Raw genomic sequence first — 20330 nt, forward strand, 5'->3', positions numbered from 1 at the left:
AAATCTATCATGTTTGGATGAGTTCCTAGGATTATGAGATTCTTTTTATCAGATTTTCAAAATCTCCCTCAATCCAGACGTGCATAACTTCTTTTTGGACAATAAAAATGACAACGAATCTTTTTGATGAAATCTGGCAACAACAATCGGTCTTCTTGTGTTTCACCAAAGGCATATGAAAATGAAAAAGGACTACCCTGGCGAAGTCAACTTTTTTGTCAGCCCTGATTCTTTTGGTTGGGCCGCAGCATCAACACACACCCAGCCGCCGCCGCCCCGCCGTCTCGTCCCCTTTCTTCGCCTTCTTCAGTCGGCTAGTCAGACAGAGCATGAAACCCTAGGGCGCCCGGCTTCCCTCCGCAATCCGCCATTGCGCTCCGCGATGCAGGCGTCCGCGCGCCTCTCCTCCTCCGCCGCCTTCAGGAAAGGTGAGTAAAGATAGTCATCAAGCCTATTTCGCCCCGCGCCTCCCGTGTTCGATCCAGGCTCTGGGTTTTGGCCCCGGCGGTGATGTGATCTTGTTTGCCTGATCTGTTCCCTCTTTCCAGTGATCGCGGGTGTCTCTAGCGCCACCACACGGTCGTGCTACCGGACCTCCCGGGGGAAGGCGCATGCGGCGCCGCTGCCTGCGCAGGAGCCGCCACTGAAGGGGCAGAAGAGGACTACAAAGCAGGAGAGGAAGGTTCGGATAATGGAATTCGTTGAGAAGTAGGTGACTTTTTCTCACTCGATTTTCTGGTCGTAGAGTTTATCTTTTTGGTTCATAAGTAGCAAGTGTGTGTAGCTTTCAGCTCATTAGCATTTCTGTTTGGCTTGTTTCGAGCCGAGTAATAGACATTTATGCTAGTTGTGCATTGAGGATTGACATTTGAGATTTAGAAATTAACAATGGAAATGTGGCTCAACTCATTCAGATTTGTAGGATTCTGATAAAGAGTGGCAATTATGTCTACGAGTTATGAAAACGTTTTTCTTTTTTCTGGTTAGTTAGTTATTTTTGTGACTGTTAAACCATGTGCTTCTGTTTAGTGCAGTTATAGGGCATCAAATGAAGGCAAGTTTCCTACTATAACAAATATCCGTCAGCAAATTGGAGGCAGTCATTACACAGTGTATGAGGTACTTTCAGAAATGAAGTATAATCATGCAAAATTACAACTGGGTAATCCTAAGTCAGCTCCACTTCAACGAACAGTTGAAGTCACTGAGCACCCCATGCAAAAGGTTGAAGCCAGAGTGCTTGAAAGTCAAGTTTCTGAGCAGTCCATGGCCGAGGATGGTGCTGAAGTGGCTCAACATCAAGGAACAGTTGAAGTTTCTGAGAACTCCTTACCTAAGGATGAAGGTAAGGTGGATCAGTTTCAAGGAACAGAGAGTGAGAGCTTTAAGGACCTAACGGTATGAAGTCAAAACTCGAGGTGGTTATTTTGTGCTTAGCAAAGTTTTTTTAGACATATCCCTTAAGATTGTCCATGTGCAGGACAAACCAAACCCTGGAAATCAGCAAAGGGAAATAGAAGCTAACAAATTCAATTTGAAGAATTCGAAAAAATCTTTGGATGCAAATGCTTCAAATGCATCAGATGAAAGTGGAAGTGACATGACAAATGAGGCAAAGACACATGCCAGGTATTACCCTATTAGGCTTTTACGTGCAAAATGCTTTTCTTTCAATTTCATTAAAACCAACATGTCACAATTATTTGATAAGATTTATAGTATGCTAAAAGTTGTTATGCCTGTATGGTTTAGTTCTTTTGGTATGATCAACTGCTTGGACTTGGCAAGAGGATTACTTCTGCCGTTTAGTGTATACAATTGGTTAATTCAGGCTGTGGAAGATGAATCTTCCCTTGGACTTAGTTAGAGAATTGCTATTAACTAACTGGTGACATGTTAATTCAGGCTGTGGAAGATGAATCTTCCCTTGGACTTAGTTAGAGAATTGTTATTAACTAACTGGTGACATGCAGTTCCTGGATTCCCTGGAAATATGCCTTTGCCAAACAGAGCTGAAGTTCCATCAATTTGTGCCAATGACTGATTCAACTAATTTATTCCTAGTCATTGTGGAGTCACTTCAATTCTGATATGTGAGAGAACAGTTCTATGCAACATGGTGAACCTTGTGACCTGGTAGATTTTTCATGAAAGACTGAACCAGTTAGTTTCTGACTGACTAGACCCAGAATTCAGGTTCGTGGATGGGCCAGGGTGGTTCACAGCCTGAAACATCCTGGAACTGTAACCAGGAACTAAGGTTTGGGTCAGCTTTAGAAGCCTTGTATTAGAATGCACAGCTAATATTATTTTGTTGAGCTGCTCTCTATTCTCTAAGATAATTAACACTAACACATCATAGTTCATAAAGGACATATTTCATTCCTGGTACGCAGTGTCATAGATATAATGGAACCTAAGCTGGTTTCTTTTGTTCCATTCGATGCATATAGCTGGAAAAAGTGCAAACTTGTTGCTTTTAAATGTCAACTTTGGATGCCATGGTAATTTTTTGTTTTGTATGTCGTGTTATGCAGAGATGACAACCCAAAGCATGAGCAATCTGCAAACACGGGTCTTTTGGGCAGCCTGAAATCTTTTGCTTATGGCATCAGAAACTTCTGGAAAAATATGTAAATCTGTTTTTGTTTTTGGCCGTGACCTAACACACGTGGAGCCCCCTCGTTCTTGTGGATTCATCAATTTCTAAGACTGGACCAAATTGAGAAGGCTACAGTAACTTGTCCCTTTGTAAAGTTCTTTTTATGTCACAACTAATTGTCAAGTTCCCGCTATGACGCTTTGATAAAGCTAGATAGGAGTGTTAGTATTGCCCCTGTTGACTATTGTGCCCCAAGTTCACATGGTATCAAAGTGTTGGTGGTAACTTATTGTGTTTGTCAATTGTTGTGCACACATTGAATGTTGGGCGCAAATCTTATGCCTCCTCAGCTGACTTTACCACCCTAGCTCGTTGTGCTATTTAACTAAATATTTTGGATTGCTTTGCTTCCCGGATAAAAATGACATGGGAATTGTGAGGAACTTTCTGATGAAACAGAACACAGATGCGTGGCAGCGAAAATTTGGCGTTGACCTTCTACGGCAACGGAACGTGAAAAATGCTTAACAGATAGGGGAGTAGCAACTTAGTAGCAACATTAAAGCAGCTTTGCTTTCAATCCTGGTGCAAAACACAACCTAATAATAGTATATGCATTAAAAAAACTAATATACAATCTACATTTTGCCGTTTGGAATGCAGACATATGACAGGAAATATAGTCCAGTTCCCATAGGGCTCACATGACATCATCAACTATTCTTCGTCCGAACTCTAAGCTAAACCAAGCAAATTTCCAGCTGTGTTCTGTTGCTTCACCTCTCTTGGTTTATCTAGTCTTTTTTTTTTAGAATTACACCGTACAACACAGACACCCGCATCATGATTCACAGTCCCATGGGATGATCCCTTCTCGCCCACAAATAGTCGTGACTGATTCTGCGATGAAGACAACTCGCTGACAGAATGTTCTTCCCCCATGCTTAGGCTTATTGCTATCCTTTGGCTGTGAAGGGCTGCTAACTTTTGGTCGCTTTGGTTTGATCCCAACAATGTTCTCAAAAGATCTTGTTGCATGTCCATATCTTAAGCACCCAAATCATAAGAACGAAAAGGTGTTGCTCATTTTGGGATATATATAAGGAAAAGGTACAAGGTACTGTTGAAGGATGGAGAGGGCTGTCTTGGAGGCAGCTTACCTTATATCACTTTTAGGTTTAAGTTCAACACGAAGAGCCACAGGGACAGCAGGTGTAGAATCAGCTAAAATTGCTGCTTTGTAATGTCAGAGTTAAAGATAGCAAAGAGATAGCTTAGACCACATGTTGTTTCTATTGCACTATTCCAACGGAAGGAAACTGAATTGTAAGGGCTTCTGTAAGTTTTGTAGGTACATGAATGAAGGATTAATGACCAAAATTTTGATCCTGACGTTGCGTTAGTCGTAACCAAGATTCTTGGTAGGCATAGTTAGTTAGGCCTCAAACCAAACATCTTTGGGCGAAACAATAACCGGCGAATTACTACTCCAGAATGACGGGTTATGCCAACGCGGTACAGGAGTGTCAATCAGGGCATACATGTTCTAGAGCTTCAAGATAACCCGGCAACACAGTAGTTAACGTAAACCGGCCAGGAAAATTGATAAGTGCAAGAATAAACAAGACACTGTGTAGGTTGTAGAGAGCAGGCTCTCTGAATTTTTCAATGCCGCAGCATCTGCAAGCAGAGTTTATAGAGGCCGCCAAGGCCGATTGTCCTGCCATCTCTCATGCGGAGCCCTGCTATGTAATGCTTCTCCAGGCTGGTGTCGAGCTCCTCCAGTTTCTTGGCTTCTTCCGCGGAGCCTTGTTCTCGACCATGTATGTTTTCCTGAACTGGGGCACTGCTCTTCACACCCTGCGGCATACCATAGCCACCAAGGCATCCTCAGTCAGACTCTAAAACCGTGTTAGAGCATTGCAGAGTAATGAGGTATATGTCTTACTGAAATGGAATATGAATAGATTTGCAAGGACTAAAATATTCAAAACTGAGCTTGGAAGAGAGGGCTTAGATTCTTCTTCTTCTTTTTTCAAAAGACGACGACAGCAAAATCACAATAGTGGAACCACAAAGTTAACAACGAGATAATAGGAGGGACAAATTTGATACAGAAATGCTATACAACACACATGTGTTTTAGCATGAAAAAACACATGAATTTACAACACACATGTGCAGCACCTGCGCGCGTTGCTGCCGGGAAAAGGGAAGAGGATCGGGAGCCTGCGAGGCGGGCGGCAGTGCCATCTGTGCGTGCAGCTGTCGCAGAGGAAGAGGACGAAGCGGAGGCCGGAGATGGGCACAGGCGCACAGCAGCCCTGAAGAGTCTCCTCTGATCGGATGGATGGTCATGGCCTCTCCTGATCTGATTTGTCTTTCCATAAAAAAAATTGTTTCTTGTGATATGTAATCTGTGATCTTGTGATTTGTGATTATCTGGAGGTAGAAAAAAACTGAAGGCTGAAAGCAGAAGAAAGATGAAAGCTGTTGGATCTTAATTCTATGATGTAAAAAAAATCATGTATTGAAACTGAATAAAACACATTGTTGTTTGGTAATTTGATAACATCCTCCCCGCTGGCGCTGGGAGACGCGTGCCTGTAACCCTTTTTCGCCCGGCAAACTGGCAAAGCACGGCCAGCGCTCATGATTGGGGACTGGCACTGGGCGTCAACAACCACGGCACGGGCTCGCCCGCGGCGTCCTGTACAAGTGTACAGACTACAGAGTACTACAGACCAGAGCCCCGCCTCCAGCTCTCCAACGACCAGAGGAAAAGGAAATGTAGCTCACACAAGAATCGATAGGTGGTGGCATCTGAGCGATGCCATCTCATAATTGAAATCACGGGTGGTAGTAGTTCCGGCTAAAGAAACCAGACTAGCAATCAATCTTACAAAGAACATGGTCGATCGATCATACATAGAAGATACACCAGTCATGTGGCCACGAGACGAGCAACAACAGATGCCACCCGGAGCTCAAGCTCTCAGCTCCCGGATGTAGTTGGGGCTCATCTGGTTGACCTTGCTGGGTGAGCTCATCTGGTTGACCTTTTTGGGTGAGCTCATCTGGTTGACCTTGGGCGACATCGCACCTGCGGCGAGGTGCACGTCCTTCACAACCGTGTTCAGCTTGCTGTCCAGCGGGCTGAAGGGCATGTGGTCTGCAGCCGGCTTCTTGGCTGCGCGCAGGCACGCGAGGTAGCTGTCCGGCTGGTTGTTCCAGTGAGGCAGCCTGCTTATCTGCACCGAAGCTTCCTTGTCCCTGGACACCGGAGCACCGGACGGATCCTGCACCAATCAACCACCAATTTTGCACTATTGTCAGTACTTTCCTTGTGATATAAGCAGGCTATTTTCAGTGCATTTATTGCTATGCATGGTTTTCTTATCAATGAGTTGTTTGGAAAAATCGGATTTTCTTCCAGAATGATAAACACAAGTTCAAATAAATGGGCTACTTTTTTTTATTTCAAAATCGTTGGCAAGATGTTCATTTCTCTATTGTTGTAGGGTTTCATTTCCCCAAGATAGTACATGGTTATAAATGAGCACCATTGTGATGAGAAACAGGTAGCACAGAACACTTGGGTGAAAGCATGGCATGGATAGAGAGGAGTGACGTACCCCTAGGAGAAGGAAGGTGAACTGATGCTGCTGCTGTTTGCTGCCTACTTCTTGAAAGTGAGCCTCTATTAGCTTCCTCAGATCTGAAAGGCATGAGTTGTGCAGTAGCTTCAGCCCTTTGATCAGGCTGCCAGACTCCCATTTTATGTAAACTTCCAAGAGGCCACCATCCTTCTGTCCAGCAAGGCTGTTCTCCTTGTTGGGATCACTCTCTTCCATTGCACTGCATGTATTCAGTTGATCCGATAATGGTGCATCCACAACTTGGCATACGATTGGAGAAAGTTGAGAAGACACTGGGCTGTCAGTCACTCTGACGTCGCACATGGGGTTCTCTATAGCTCCCCATGCCGACGGCTCCTTGTTTTCATCTCCAAAAGTTTGGTTTGCCGGTGATTTGTTCTGATCCCCAAACACTTGCTTCGCTGGAGACTTGTTCTCATTCCAGAACATTTCCTTTGCTGGTGACTGGACCTTTGGTTTCTTAGTTATTTCACGATGATTGCCACAGAGCCTGAATATGTTCTCAATCCGATGCTTCCTTGTTGCAGGATCATCTAGCTCAGAAAGTGTATGTTGTGTTATGTCCACCTTAAAGTTCTCCTCTACAACCTCCTTGCGTACCCCCTCTTGAAGACCACATTCCTTCTCTGCATCCTCTTCATCTCCCTCCTCAAACACAGTGGTGAGGACAGTCTTTTCAGGATACCCGGACAGCCTGACATCATCTTCTTGCACCACAGACCCTGTGCAAGCACTTGCTGCTGTGGCTGTTTGATTCCATATGTGGCCCTGCTGGCGAGTATCCTCCTTTATTACCTTGACATCTTGCATGGCTGACTGGTCTCCCGTATCCAAGTCCATAGACATGGACATTGCCATTGATTGATCAAGGCCTGCAGGCATCTCTGATAGCCGTGCCAGCAATCTACCTCCAAAGATATCCTGCTGCACTAGCTGAGAACCATCAGCCTTTTCACGCTCAACCTCCTGCAGTCGCTGTCTTAGTGCAGTAAGCTCTTGCTGCTGCTTAAGCATCGCTTCTTCCATCTTCATGAGTTCACTCCTCAATGACCAGGTTTTCTCCATTTCTTGCCCTTCTATCAGATTGAGCTTTGTTCTCAGTTGTGCTAGCTCCTCTTCCTTCAGCCTTAGCCCATTCTGGGCCTCATTGCGCTCTTTCTCCCTCAATTTGTTCTCCTTTTGAAGCTTGTGGATGAACTGGTTCATCGCAACAATTCTGGAATTGAGCATCGCAGATGACTCCTCAGAGCTCATTTTGTCCCTAGGCGTTGCGGCATGAGCAGCACGGATAATACACTTTGCCTTAGCACCATATTCCAAAGTAGAAACTGTCTTGTGCAGTTCTTTTGGGTCAGGACTAGCACACAGAATCATCAGGATTTTTGATTTGTCATCTTCAAATGAATCCTGAAATACAAGATATTTAGGTCATCGTTATAGAGAGGCTGTATCAATAAATGTAAATTTTTGTAGTGTACCTGTAGTAGCATTGTGAGCTTGCTGTCCCTAAATGGAACATGGGAATCACCATTAGCAATGGATTCAACTACTCGCTTCAAAGCAGTGTTCCCTTGGTTAATTTTTGCTGTCTGTGGAAAAATTGGCAACATTATAGACCGCACATGTAATAAAATATTATAGGCTTTTGACAGTGGTACAATTCATGTGGCAAGATCAGTGTGAAACTATCTATTAAATACACAGAGCAACTACTTGAAAGCCATTGTTCAGAGTGCAATTGGAAGTTTGGAACACATGGATGCTAGATGCTACAAACATACAGGAATCAGTTGCATAACACACCTGCATTTTGGCTTCAAATCCTGTTTGTCCTGCTGCTTCTATGTTTTCAGAACCAGCCATGTCCACAAGCATTAACCTTCCTCCCACAGATGGGACATCCAGGATAATCTACAGATGCAATGCATAGCTCGTAAAAAGCTTGGTTTAAAAAAAATGAATGCTCAAAGTGCTGGTGGCTGAATGCAACAAACCATGCAATGGCTTCGCGAACTTCTCTCATTGCAAAGTGTGCTCTTCACAGTTCTTCGCTTTTCCACCTTAGAAACTTCTCTTGATATCTTCCCAGCTTCATTTCCAGATATATAAGTTGCGTTCTTTGCTTTTTTCCCCATTACTTCCAGTCTCGCCTGTGCATAGATACAGAACTGTGAGGCTTCAATGATACACTGATTTACATCAATTCATAAATTTACAGTGACAGTCACCAAGAACAACGAATGGCAACATTGGTAATCATGAGATTTGCTCTCACATTTCACATTATAACTCGTCAGCACTTCCTAATTAAGACCTGGGATGTTCGAGCTACAATCCCCAATAAAACATTACAATTTGAGGCCAAATGACAATCTGTTTTTGGTGGATAAAACTCGGCATTGCTTGACTCGGGTTAGAAAGCGCATTAACATATTTAAACATCACAATGACCTAATATTGAGCTTATAGTTAATCAGATTTAAAAATCGCAACAATCGAATGACAAGAAACCCACACAAAACACACACGCAAAAAAGCAAGAAGATGGTACCCACCTTCTCGGTCCGTAATTAATGATCTGAAATACTGGTCGCATAGGAACTCACATTTACAGCAACATAAGCAGCAGAATAAATCACAGCACGTGAAAAGTATCTATGACACTTTAAGGTATTTTCTGTTTAATTCATGTTATGTCTTATGAGCACTTCATTGTCAGTTCGTGTGACTTACCAGCTGAATCCCAAGAAAATACTACTAGTAGTACCTAAGTATAGCGCCTAATACAAAATATTTTGGTTTATCAGGGTTAAAATCACAGTACCTGTTTCAGCCTAGATTCACTATGTCGCACTCAAAACCACAAATTACTTATTCTAGAGCAAATTCCTAATAAAGTATACTAGTACCAGGCAATAAGAATTCACATTTGCAAACACATCACAGTTGAAATTTTGCAAGCACATAATCAGCAGACTAGAGCGTGCCATGTGACAATAACAAGCGTAAATCACCTTGGGGGCGTTTCCTTTAGCAGTGGCCCCGCTTCCCGCGAGCAAATCGTAGATCTCCTCGTTGTAGATCTCCAGCACCGCGACCTGCACGAAGAGGCCGGCGTCAAACCCGGCGTCATCCTCGGCGGAATCGCCTTCGCCGCCTCCGCCTCCCTCCAGGATGTCCCTGAGCGCGCGGTACACGATCCCGGGATTGTTGGCGCAGCCGAACATGGTGTGGCTCTTCCCGGACCCCGTGGGCCCGTAGACCATGACGGTGCACTTGGCCCCGACCCGGATGCCCTGGATCCTGGAGCGCACGAAGCGGCGGTAGAAGCCCTCGAGGTTCTCCTCCTCGGACACGGAGACGCCGTCGAGGGTGAAGTCGCGGCACCCGCCCGCGTCGCCGCGCACGCGCACGGCCGTCCCGCCGCCCGCGATCTCCAGCGCGGACGTAGCACCCGAGGCGAGGTTCCGGATGCGGCCGATCACCTCGACCGGGTGCTCCGTGGCGCCGCCGCCGCCGTTGTTGGCGTTCCTCGGGGTGGCGGCGGGGAAGTGGAGGCGGTGCTTGGACGCGGGCGTCCTGAGTGGCGTCGCGGCCGCGGCCGTGGCCTGAGGCACCGGCGCCGGACGCGCAGGCGGGGTGGGCGGCGGCGCCATCGGTGGGGGGATCAGGATCAGCCGAGATAGGGTTTCGGGAGGCGGGGTGCGATCTGGGGATCCGCTGCTGGTGAGCCCGTACTCCGCAGACGGGCGAGCTCTAGGGTTCGCGGAAACCCGTGGCGAGAGATGGAGGAAGGAGCGCTGTGGAGAGTAGAGGTGGGACGGGGAGAAGGGGAAGGGATTTGAAATGGGAGTAGCCGTTGGGACGTGCAGCTGTAACGGTAGCCTGGTTTGGACCCTTTTTGTTTTGAAGCTGGAGGAGGGAGAGGGAGGTGGATCGGGCCGCCGCGCGAGGATGGAGACGGTGGGGATCACGAGGCCTGTGCTGCGTCCGGGGCGGGGTGCGGTCGCTGTATAATTGCGATGCGGGTTCAGAACTTGTGTAGTTATATGAACTAAGTAGGAGTAATTGGCATTTAGATGCTGCAAATTTAATCTGAATTTGAAATTAATTTCAGCTGGTCTGGAGTATTGCGAAACACGCATGCACTGCTCTGCCAAGTCCGTTAGCTTTAATACACTGGATGCGCATGATACACCAACTACTAGAACATAATTAAAAGAATATCGACTAAATTAAAAGTCCAATTAACCGGACGAAGCAGCCCATTAGGGAGCAATCCCCGCTGCACTTTGCTTGAGGTCTCGTACTCACATGCCCTAATCACTCCTCGTAGCATCATAATCACTCCTTATAGCATCTCCACTGGATTGAGAATCTCCTTTCCCTAAAATTTTGATATAGGAGATTGAGAAAACAAAACTAAAGGAGATATGGGAGATGCTCTGCAGCAGATTAACAAAACAATCCGTCCATTTCCATCTGTTGTCATGTTGGACTCATAGGTCAGTGGCACTCTCTTCTTCTTCCTCTATCGCGACATCCTCTCCCTCCCTCGTGGCAACGAGCGGACGAGCGGTGGCCAGCCCGCGCGCCCGCCGCAACGGAGCGGCGGTGGCTAGCCCACGCGCATGGCCTAGCGCGTGGCTGCAGCGGCTCGCTTGCCAAGCGCACCGGCACAATCCCAACCAATGCCGAGCTCAGTGCGGTGGCACCGCGATGCTCGCGCGTGGTGTAGCGCAACGTGGAGCCCATATGCCTTTGAGTGTGAAGGTAGGAAAGGAGGTTGAGAAAAAATGCTACCAGACCTGCATTTGAGGGAGAGAGGGGAGATTTCGGGGGATTGAGAAAAACTTTTTGGGAAAGGGGATCTGAAAATCGGATGTTGCAGAAAAATCGAACTCTGCATAAAAAAAATCACCTCTCAATAGCCTGGCAATACTAAGGGCGCGTTTAGTTCAAAAAAAAATTTGGTTTTTGCCCATCACATCAAATTTTTGGACGCATGCATGGAGCATTAAATGTAGACGAAAAAAACTAATTGCACAGTTGGATGAGAAATCGCGAGACGAAACTTTCGAACATAATTAGTCTATAATTAGACACTAATTGCCAAATACAAACGAAAGTGATACCGTTGCAAAACCCAAAAATTTTTACGAACTAAACGTGGCCTAATCTAGGAGCGAGAGATTCACATACCTACGGACCTACCTAGATCTGACGCAGCCAGAGGGAAACAAAACTAGCAGGCCGTGAGCCGATGTTCACATAATGGCCGCGTAGAACGCTCTTTGCAGAGCAAGGCCTCGTTTAGGGTGAAAATTTTTGGAAAATGTAGCATTTTCGTTGTTATTTGGTAATTAGTGTCTAATCATAGTCTAATTAGGTTTAAAAGATTCATCTCGTGAATTTTGTCTAAACTGTGTAATTAGTTTTATTTTTTATTTATATTTAATGCTTCATGTATGCGTCCAAAGATTCGATGTGACGGAAAATTTTGAAAAATTTTGCAAAATTTTGGAAACTAAACAGGCACCAAATTGATTTCACACTAGAGGTGCCTTCTTACAACAACTAGCCAACCAACAGTGTTTTCCTCTCACATAAAACCAGCACCAGCCAGCCCAAACCAGTCCAGAAACCAACCAGCAAACAGGCCGAATGTCAGTGGATTGCAATTTTGCAACGCCTAGCTTATAGCCCCCAAAACACTGTCCTGCCATAATTGGACATATACTCTCCCTTCCCCCCCCTAAATTAGTACACATTAGAGACGTAGACGCCCATGAACGCACACATGTACTCACCTCCATGCACACATGCATATCTTGAAGAATAGCACGTTAAATCTTGAAATAGTTTAAAAAAAAATTCAAGCACCATACTAAGTCAAAAACTTAAACTCTGTGAAAAGTTCCATCACAGAGAATCTAATTAGCTAACTTACAAAAGATACTCCTTGCCATAGTGGCACATGCAGGTGTGCAAAATCCTTGCTAACTTAGACCAAAGACTATAATAACTTGAGAAGAGATAGTGTCCTATTGTAGAATGTGGCTGTAAGTATTTTTTTACCTAAGAATTCTCTTGCTAAGTCCGAGTACTTGAGAAGAAGAAGATAAACTCAGAATTCTATGTTTTTTCTAGCAAACATGTAAAAGACCCATTCATCAGTGCAATGACAAATATAGGGGAAAAAACTTTGTGGGGTTCAAAAGAAAATAACGAAATTAATGTTAGTTTGTAGCAATGCACTGGCATTATACTAGCACATGAATATATGGAAGTACGTTTTTTTTTTAAGCCAGTACATTTGTAGATATCAATGTTTGATCTATATGTCGTTAGATTTTGGACCCAGGACCCTTTGCTAAACGGCTTAAGAGCAACTCCAAGAGATTATGTAAAATTAGATTCTAAAACCATTGATTTAGCCATTGTCCAAAATAAAACTTCCTCTAAAAAAACAGAGTAATGCAACAACCTTTCTAAATTCTCATCATCTATTTTTTAGAACTCACACGGCATGCTGTGATTGGCTCACTTCCCTGGTTTGTGTACTCCCACCATTTGCTTGCATGCCACCAAACACTACCTATCGCGAGTGCTATGCAGGAATAGGCACGGATAGGCCGATGGCGAGCCTCTACAGCTTGCTTTCTTTACCCAGCTAGAAACACGGGATAGCAGACTGGTTATTTTGGATGACACGATGGAATAGCCGTTGGACTTTTAATTCTTGCAAAAATACCTAAAAATAGATTCCACAACGCAAATAGCCACTCTGTTAGAGTTGCTCTAATTAGAGGTGTGTTGTGTTGCTGAAGTAAGTGTCAGACCATCTTCGGTAGACTTGAATCGCTAGATAAGCATCAGTTGCGTGAAAAGAAAAACCCGGTCTCTGACATGCTTACTGCGGCGATAATCCAAAGACATCTTACCTTGCTAGGATCACCATCCAAACAGTTGGCAATAATGCAAACAGAATTTGGCTTTGCGTCAGTGGATGCTCTGAAAGTCTGAGCTGAACTTCGATGTATCTGAATGCTGAAACACTGAATTTATGTGCCTGATGAATGCAACGGACAGAGCATGTCGCATGCATGATGCTCTGGAGTTCTAAAAGAACAGGCCATACCCATCCATGTCACTGGATTCTAAGGCCCAGCATAGAGCCCACAAAAGGCCTTTTTTCCTTTTCGTTATGATGAAATCAGCCCACAAACTCGTTAGTCAGCGGGTAAGCTATCATCATCACCGTCATCATTAGACATGAATACCACATCACAGCATCGTATCATGGCGCAGCAACAGCCTCTCTTTCCAGAGAGTGAGAGGGATGCATGTTGCCTGGATGAATCCATGCACAGTTCCCCTAAACTGAAGCAAGGACACGTCACACTTTGATAAACTACTAATCCCGGCAGCAAACAACTCATGGCCAGTCTGTTTACTGCATAATCTCAGTCCCAGCCAGCTAAACTAAGCAGGACGGCCCGTGAAGCTTCGGGGTCACCCGCTGTCTGCCGCTGAGGAAGCCGAATAGACGATGCAAAGCTTGGCCCAGCAGTGTTGGACCCGGGATCTTCGGCACGAGTTAGCTGACCACTCACCGGCGTCGTCGACCACACACTATAGCTAGAGGTAGAAGAAGAAAATGAGAACAGAGCGCGCGCACACACAGTACAAGCACCAGCGTTGGCCGAAGCTCTATAGAGGAGATGACAACTCTTTACTCTTTACTGAGTTGTAGTGGGAAGCTACGTATACAACTCTACCCATCTAATCCTAGTACATAGACATGTCAGGCTGACATACTGCTACAGTGACTAGATGTGATAGCAGGACTGACTTTGGCGTCTGGCTACAGTGCGGCAGGGGAGTCTTTCGACGCCTGCTCCTGCTGCGGCTACAGTGCAGCAGCAGGGAGCCCTTTCGACGCCTACTCCTGCCGCGCGTTCACACGATGGGAGAGCAGCAGATTACTTTATAATTCTTTCCCTAATCCTACTTGTAACCCTAAAACATCCACCATGCTGATCATCTTCTTCAGTTCCATGAACCGAAGACGGCCAAGCGGCTTGATGAGGACGTCCGCGAGTTGCCGACTAGTTTCGACTAACTCGATGACGATCTGCCCTCCATCGACACAGTCCCTAAGCAAGTGGAACTTGATGTCGATGTACTTGCTCCGGTCGTGAAGAACCGGATTCTTCGCTAGGGCCATAGCGGGCTGGTTTTCCACCATTAGTGCTGGTGAGTGAACTTCCACACCGGTCAGCTCGCCCAGCAGCCGGTGCAGCCACACAGCTTGGCATGCCGCTGTGGTCGCCACCACGTACTCTGCCTCGCACGTGGACAGCGCCACCACCTTCTGTTTCAGCTACAGTCATGCGATTGGAGCCGACTCGAGGAAGACGAGCACGCCAGAGGTGCTCCGTCGTCCGTCGATGTCTCCCGCCATGTCTACATCGCTGAACACAGTGAGCTGTAGCTCACTTTCATCAATCTTGGGGAAGACGATCTCCTGATCCACCGTCCTCTTAACGTAGCGCAGCAGCCACTTCACTACGGCCCAGTGATCCTCTCGGGGATCCTCTAAGAAGCGGCTGACGTAGCCCACGACGAACGCAATGTTCGGCCTCGTGTAGACTAGGTAGCGTAGACTGCCGATGATGCTCTGGTAAAGTGTTGCATCTACCTTCGCCGCGGTACTGGCCTTCGTCAGCTTCAGCCGCTCCTCCATCGGAGTCACGCATGGCTTACATTAGCTATGCCACTCCGCTCCAACAGCTTCGAGGCGTACGCGCTCTGACCGAGCGTGAGTGTCTCCTTCCCCTGTCTCACCTCGATGCCGAGATAGTAGGAGAGCACGTCAAGATCGCTCATTCAAAAATGAGCCGCCATCTCACGCTTGAAGCGTTGATGTCCTCCACATGCGTGCCAGTGACGATCAAGTCGTCCACATACACGTCGACGATGAGCTCCTCCTTTCCCCATCGCCACGTGTAGAGCGCGTGATCGGTTGCGCATCGCATGAACCCAAACTCGCCCAGCGTGCGTCAAGCTTGGCGTTCCACGCTCGTGAGGCCTACCGTAGCTCGTAGAGCGTCTTGCGTAGTCGGAGCGCCCTATGCTCCGCTCCCTTAACGGCAAAACCCAGAGGTTGCCTGACAAAGATCATCTCCGCTAGCTCGCCGTTGAGGAAAGCCGATTTTACGTCTAGGTGATGGACCCGCCAGTCCTTCGCTGCTACCAAAGCCAGCAGCAGTCGGATAGACTCCATGCGTGCTACTGGCACAAATACTTCCTCGAAATCAATGCCCTCGCGCTGGACAAAGCCTTGGCGGCGAGGCGCGCCTTGTGCTTGACAATGGCGCCGCACTCGTCCCGCTTGACCTTATACACCCACTTCAGGCCGATCGAACGGCATCCTAGAGGTGGATCGACGAGCTCCCAAGTCTCGCCTTCCTCGATCGCCTTTATATCCTCCAGCATCGCCCGTCGCCAATCTGCATCGTGCTCGGCCAGCGTGAATATGGGTGGTTCCTCTATACTGATGAGAAGCAGCTCTAGGTCATTGAGCAGCCGACCCGCCAGGCCTGAGGACCCTGTCCAGCCTGCGGAACCGTACCTCCTCACCATCATGGAAAGCATCCACGAACTCTGTGATGTCGCTTGGAGGTGAGGCGAACTCGATCGGCGTCGATGGAGTCCCCTGTTCCACCGGAGTGGTCGGCACAGCACCTGAAGTGCTCGGCACTACTCTTAGACCGCTCATCACCACTCTAGAGTGGTCGGCACCCCTCACGAAGTGCTCGACATTAGTCTTGGAGTGGTCGGCACCACTGCAAGACCTCTCGGCTCCGCTATGGGAGCGTTCGGCACCCATCCTAGAGTGGTCGAACCACTATAGGACCGCTCGACTCCACTCCTGGATCGCTCGGCACCCCTCCTGAAGTGCTCGGCACCGCCCTAGGAGTGCTCGACTCTATTGCTGGAGTGGTCGACACCTCCTCTTCAGCGTCTCCACCACTGTGGATGACTAAGTGCTTGACGACAAAGGTGTTGGTGAAGCCGCTGCTTCCCTCATGCCTAGATTGTCCTAGTCCCAGGCCGTCTTCTCATCAAACACGATGTCGCGCGAGACAACCACCTTGCCTCTGCGTGGGTCATAGAGCCGATACGCCTTGGTACCTTGCTCATAGCCTAGGAGCACCATCGATGTGCTCCTATCCTCCAGTTTGGTGAGGACCGGCTTCGTCTTCCTGACGTGGCCGATGCAGCCGAATGTCCAGAGGAAGGACACACTCGGCTTGCGCCCATACCAAGCTTCGAACGGTGTCTTGCCCTTTAGGGCCTTGGTGAGCGTGCGGTTGAGGATGAACACCACCGTGGTCACCGCCTCACCCCAGAACCTTACCGGCATGCTCTTGGCCTTCATCATGGATCGAGCCATGCCGACCACTGTTTGGTTCCACCGCTCCACCACACCATTCTATTGTGGCGAGTACGACACGGTGTGGTGTGGCACCACACCCTGATCCACGCAGTATGCAGCGAACTCCATCAAAGTGAATTCACCGCCGCGATCAGTCCTTAGCATGCGCAGCTTCTTGCCGCTCTCTACCTCCGCGTGCACCTTGAACTTCTTGATCGCCTCTGCCACCTCATCCTTGCTCGTTAGGAGTTATAGCCACATATAGCGACTGCAATCATCCACGAGTAGGAGGAAGTACCACCAACCACCGTTTGTGCCAGGCGTGATTGGCCCGCAGAGATCGCTGTGGACGAGCTCGAGAGCATCCGCCGTGTGATACTTAGCCGCCTTTGGGAATGACAGCCTCCTCTACTTCTCGGCCAGGCAGCTGTCACATAGCTCGCCTACGTGCTTGATGTGGGGCAGCCCTCGAACCATCTTCTCCAACCGACTGAGCGCGTCGAAGCTAAGATGGTCGAACCGGGCATGCCATAGCTATGGCTCCTTGGTGCGCCATGCTGCCAGGCATACCGACTGCTCTACCTTCAAGTTGAGCAGGTACAATCGATTATGTGAGCGTTTTACCTTTGCGAGAAGACGCCGCTCCCAATCCCAAATCTTCTGGATCCCGCTCTCGATTAGTACTTCACATCTGCGCTCGTCCAGCTGCCCGATACTGACGATGCTTGAACACAGCTACGAGATGTAGTACACATCCGTTAGCACGTGGTGCTCACCATTTTGGCACCTGAAGATAATGGTGCCATGCCCTCGGATCTCCACCCTTGAGCCGTCACCAAACTTCATCGCGCCGGTCACGTTGCCGTTGAGCTCAGAGAAGGCTTCCTTAGAGTCCATCATGTGGTTGCTGGCGCCAGAGTCTAGATACCACCGCTGCTCCTGTTCGATGCCCACACGTCTAAGGTAGACTTGGGCGCGCGGTTCGTCGAGGTGGACAACCTTCAGAGCCTTGCCGTGCCCTTCCACCGCCATCACCTCTCCCTTCTCCTTCGCCTCAACATCGTGCAGTGCACAGAACGCCACCATCAGGAGAGTGGCCTCATCATCCTCATCAGTCTTCTTCTTCTGCTTGTGATTTGGGCACTCATTTGCCCATTGGCCCGTCTTCCCGCAGCACCGGCAGGCGTTGGGGTCAACCTTCTTCTTCTTCTTCTTCTTCTTCTTCTTCTTCTTTATGGTAGAACCGTCTAATCTAATGCCTCCCGAGAGTGCTTGTCTTCCATTAGACACTAAGCACTCAAGGGTGAACACAAAATTAAGCGGTCCCATCGGGCACACCCCAATAGAGAACCCGAAAATCCACATTTTTCTATCAGGATCACAAATGAGAGAATAAAGCTTACAACATTCTTAAACCATTTCTTTCATCACTTTTATTATAACATCATAGTATAATATTTATTGTTATACAGCAGAATGTAATCATGTTATCAGAGTTATGAACAATTTAATTTAACAGCGGAATATAAACATGTGATCAGACTTATAGCGAAAATAAATATCTATTCATGACATGATGAAGTATTGATATATAAAAACTATGACAACAGATTATAAACTTTTATATATAAAAATATTTGGTAAGAGTTATAAATAAAAACTATGATCGCAGCATAAAGGAAATCCTCTCTGAGCCCACTAGGATGAATCCACATACAAGGGTTAGCTCTAGCATCCACCTATCACCTGCAACAGGAGAAATAATACCCTGAGTACTCAATTGTACTCAGCAAGACTTACCCAACAGGAGAAAAGAAAAGACTTCAAGGATATGCAAGGCTATCTAGCTTGTGGGTTTATTGCATCTGCAAGAAGCATTACTAAATGTGCGTTCTTATATTTGATTTTTATTAGCAGTGCATTAGTTCATTAATTAACCATTCTATGTAAGCACCTGTACTACTTTCAAGCAGGTGGTAAGCAATCAGATTTCCTTTTTCTACCGTTCATCTTTCAGTTCTTACTATGGTGCTAGAGTTAAGACAAGTCATACCGGAACGCCGGCGATTCACGAATCAATGCCCCCAGCTGGGTACCCCAAAAACACACACCCCGCTTGTACCCCAGGCACAAGTAGGACTAACCCACTACCCTCCTGTCATGGGGTCTAGGTCCCCGTCCAAACTAGGACTCCAAGCCCCCGCCCCTGAGTCCCGGACTCAGTGCGGTGCAAGGACATCCTAACCCAAAAACCACCATGACAGTCGGTCCGGAAAGAGCTGGAACCCATGACAAAAGAGTGACAAGTCTTCCAAGCGCCCATACCCAAGTATGTACTCGGGATAATAAGTCTATGACTTGCCTAGCGTCTTATGCAACGGCCGGTCCTTAACCGACATAGACAGGGAAAGCAGTGTAACTAAGCTATGCCCTGTGGCCACAGGACACAACTTCTTACACCCACCAATACCCAAACCATATCCTTGCCCGATCATCATTTTCCTTTCCACCATTTATACTTTCCAAGTGATAATAATACAGTAATATATGTCCTATCTCTCGCGAGTGACAGGCAATCACTCGACTTCTATCCGAGTCCTGTAGCATAGCAATCTACACGATCCTGTCATACTAGTAAGACTCATAGGATAAAGATATATATGTAAGTGGGTTTCATTCAATTCCTTAAAACTTAATGCACAAATATAATTTAAAGTGCAGAAAAGTAGGGGGTTATACACCGGGGCTTGCCTAGGTAAAACTTAATCAGAAGTTAGCTTTCCATCATGGCAACACGATCTCCAAAAGTACCATTTCTCTAGGAACTCCCGATGACTCCACGATCCATCAATGTCCTTATTATGATATGCAATGCGATGCAATGCAAAGACATAATTAATCAACTGTAACCGTGACTTATAAAATACGATTTACGCCTCTCAGGTTAACGAGCTAGTTCTACTGACTAACGTACTAATCTACGTATCAACATCATTGAGAAAGATATCATTTCCCCACAAGTGTTTTAATTATACAATTTCAAGGTGTTTCTTTATTCTATCCGATCGAATTAATTTTTATTCGAAATAGGGCATCATTATCTATCTAGCAAACTAATTATTCTGGAGCTACAAAAATTACAGTGAGCAGCTAATAATATTAGTAATTTACTGTAAAATTTTTAGAGTCAACACTGTCACCGATTTATCACGGAAATTCCTACAAATTCACCTTTTATCAATACTCCCTCCATCTCAAGATCGAAGGCGCAACTCCCTTTGGCACCAAGACCAATAAGTAAATTAACTCCTACACATTAAAGACATTTTGGTTCTCCATCTAATTTACTATGATGCCGCATGCGTGCATGCAGAAACAGTCTAGCCAATTAGCCTCCAGCATTCACGCATGCATGCTGCACAAATGCATTCTCGAGGGAGCCCAGGAGTCAGATTTGGTCCTGCATTAATTGTTGCATGCGGGAGCTAAAGTGCAGGCGCCTTGTATCATGGGACTAAGAAAAACAATAGTTACGCCTTATATCCTGGGATGGAGGGAGTATTAAGCATGTTAAAATAATTAGAGCAGCCCTAAAAACATACCAAATCTATGTGAACAAAATACA

General features: G+C 46.7%; 3 protein-coding genes across 3 annotated transcripts; 1 reads left to right on the plus strand and 2 right to left on the minus strand.

The window, feature by feature from the left end:
- The first annotated feature begins 232 nt into the window (after positions 1-232).
- LOC136475155 (uncharacterized) lies at positions 233-2904 on the plus strand. The gene is made up of 5 exons (XM_066472710.1): positions 233-428; positions 549-708; positions 1035-1398; positions 1481-1629; positions 2538-2904. Exons 1-5 carry the CDS (start codon positions 383-385, stop codon positions 2635-2637), a joined length of 819 nt encoding a protein of 272 aa, XP_066328807.1. The 5' UTR covers positions 233-382; the 3' UTR covers positions 2638-2904.
- A 2543-nt stretch (positions 2905-5447) lies between these two features.
- LOC136475156 (kinesin-like protein KIN-10A) lies at positions 5448-10069 on the minus strand. The gene is made up of 6 exons (XM_066472711.1): positions 9276-10069; positions 8256-8411; positions 8065-8172; positions 7740-7850; positions 6238-7668; positions 5448-5901 (listed from the first exon to the last, which is right to left on the minus strand). The coding sequence occupies exons 1-6, from the start codon at positions 9915-9917 to the stop codon at positions 5590-5592; spliced, it is 2760 nt and encodes a 919-aa protein (XP_066328808.1). The 5' UTR covers positions 9918-10069; the 3' UTR covers positions 5448-5589.
- A 4584-nt stretch (positions 10070-14653) lies between these two features.
- LOC136470718 (secreted RxLR effector protein 161-like) lies at positions 14654-15010 on the minus strand. The gene has a single exon (XM_066468463.1). The coding sequence runs from the start codon at positions 15008-15010 to the stop codon at positions 14654-14656; it is 357 nt and encodes a 118-aa protein (XP_066324560.1).
- Between the last annotated feature and the right edge of the window lie 5320 nt (positions 15011-20330).

The sequence above is a fragment of the Miscanthus floridulus genome, chromosome 8 (assembly GCF_019320115.1).
Source record: "Miscanthus floridulus cultivar M001 chromosome 8, ASM1932011v1, whole genome shotgun sequence".
In the NCBI taxonomy this organism is placed as follows: domain Eukaryota; kingdom Viridiplantae; phylum Streptophyta; class Magnoliopsida; order Poales; family Poaceae; genus Miscanthus; species Miscanthus floridulus.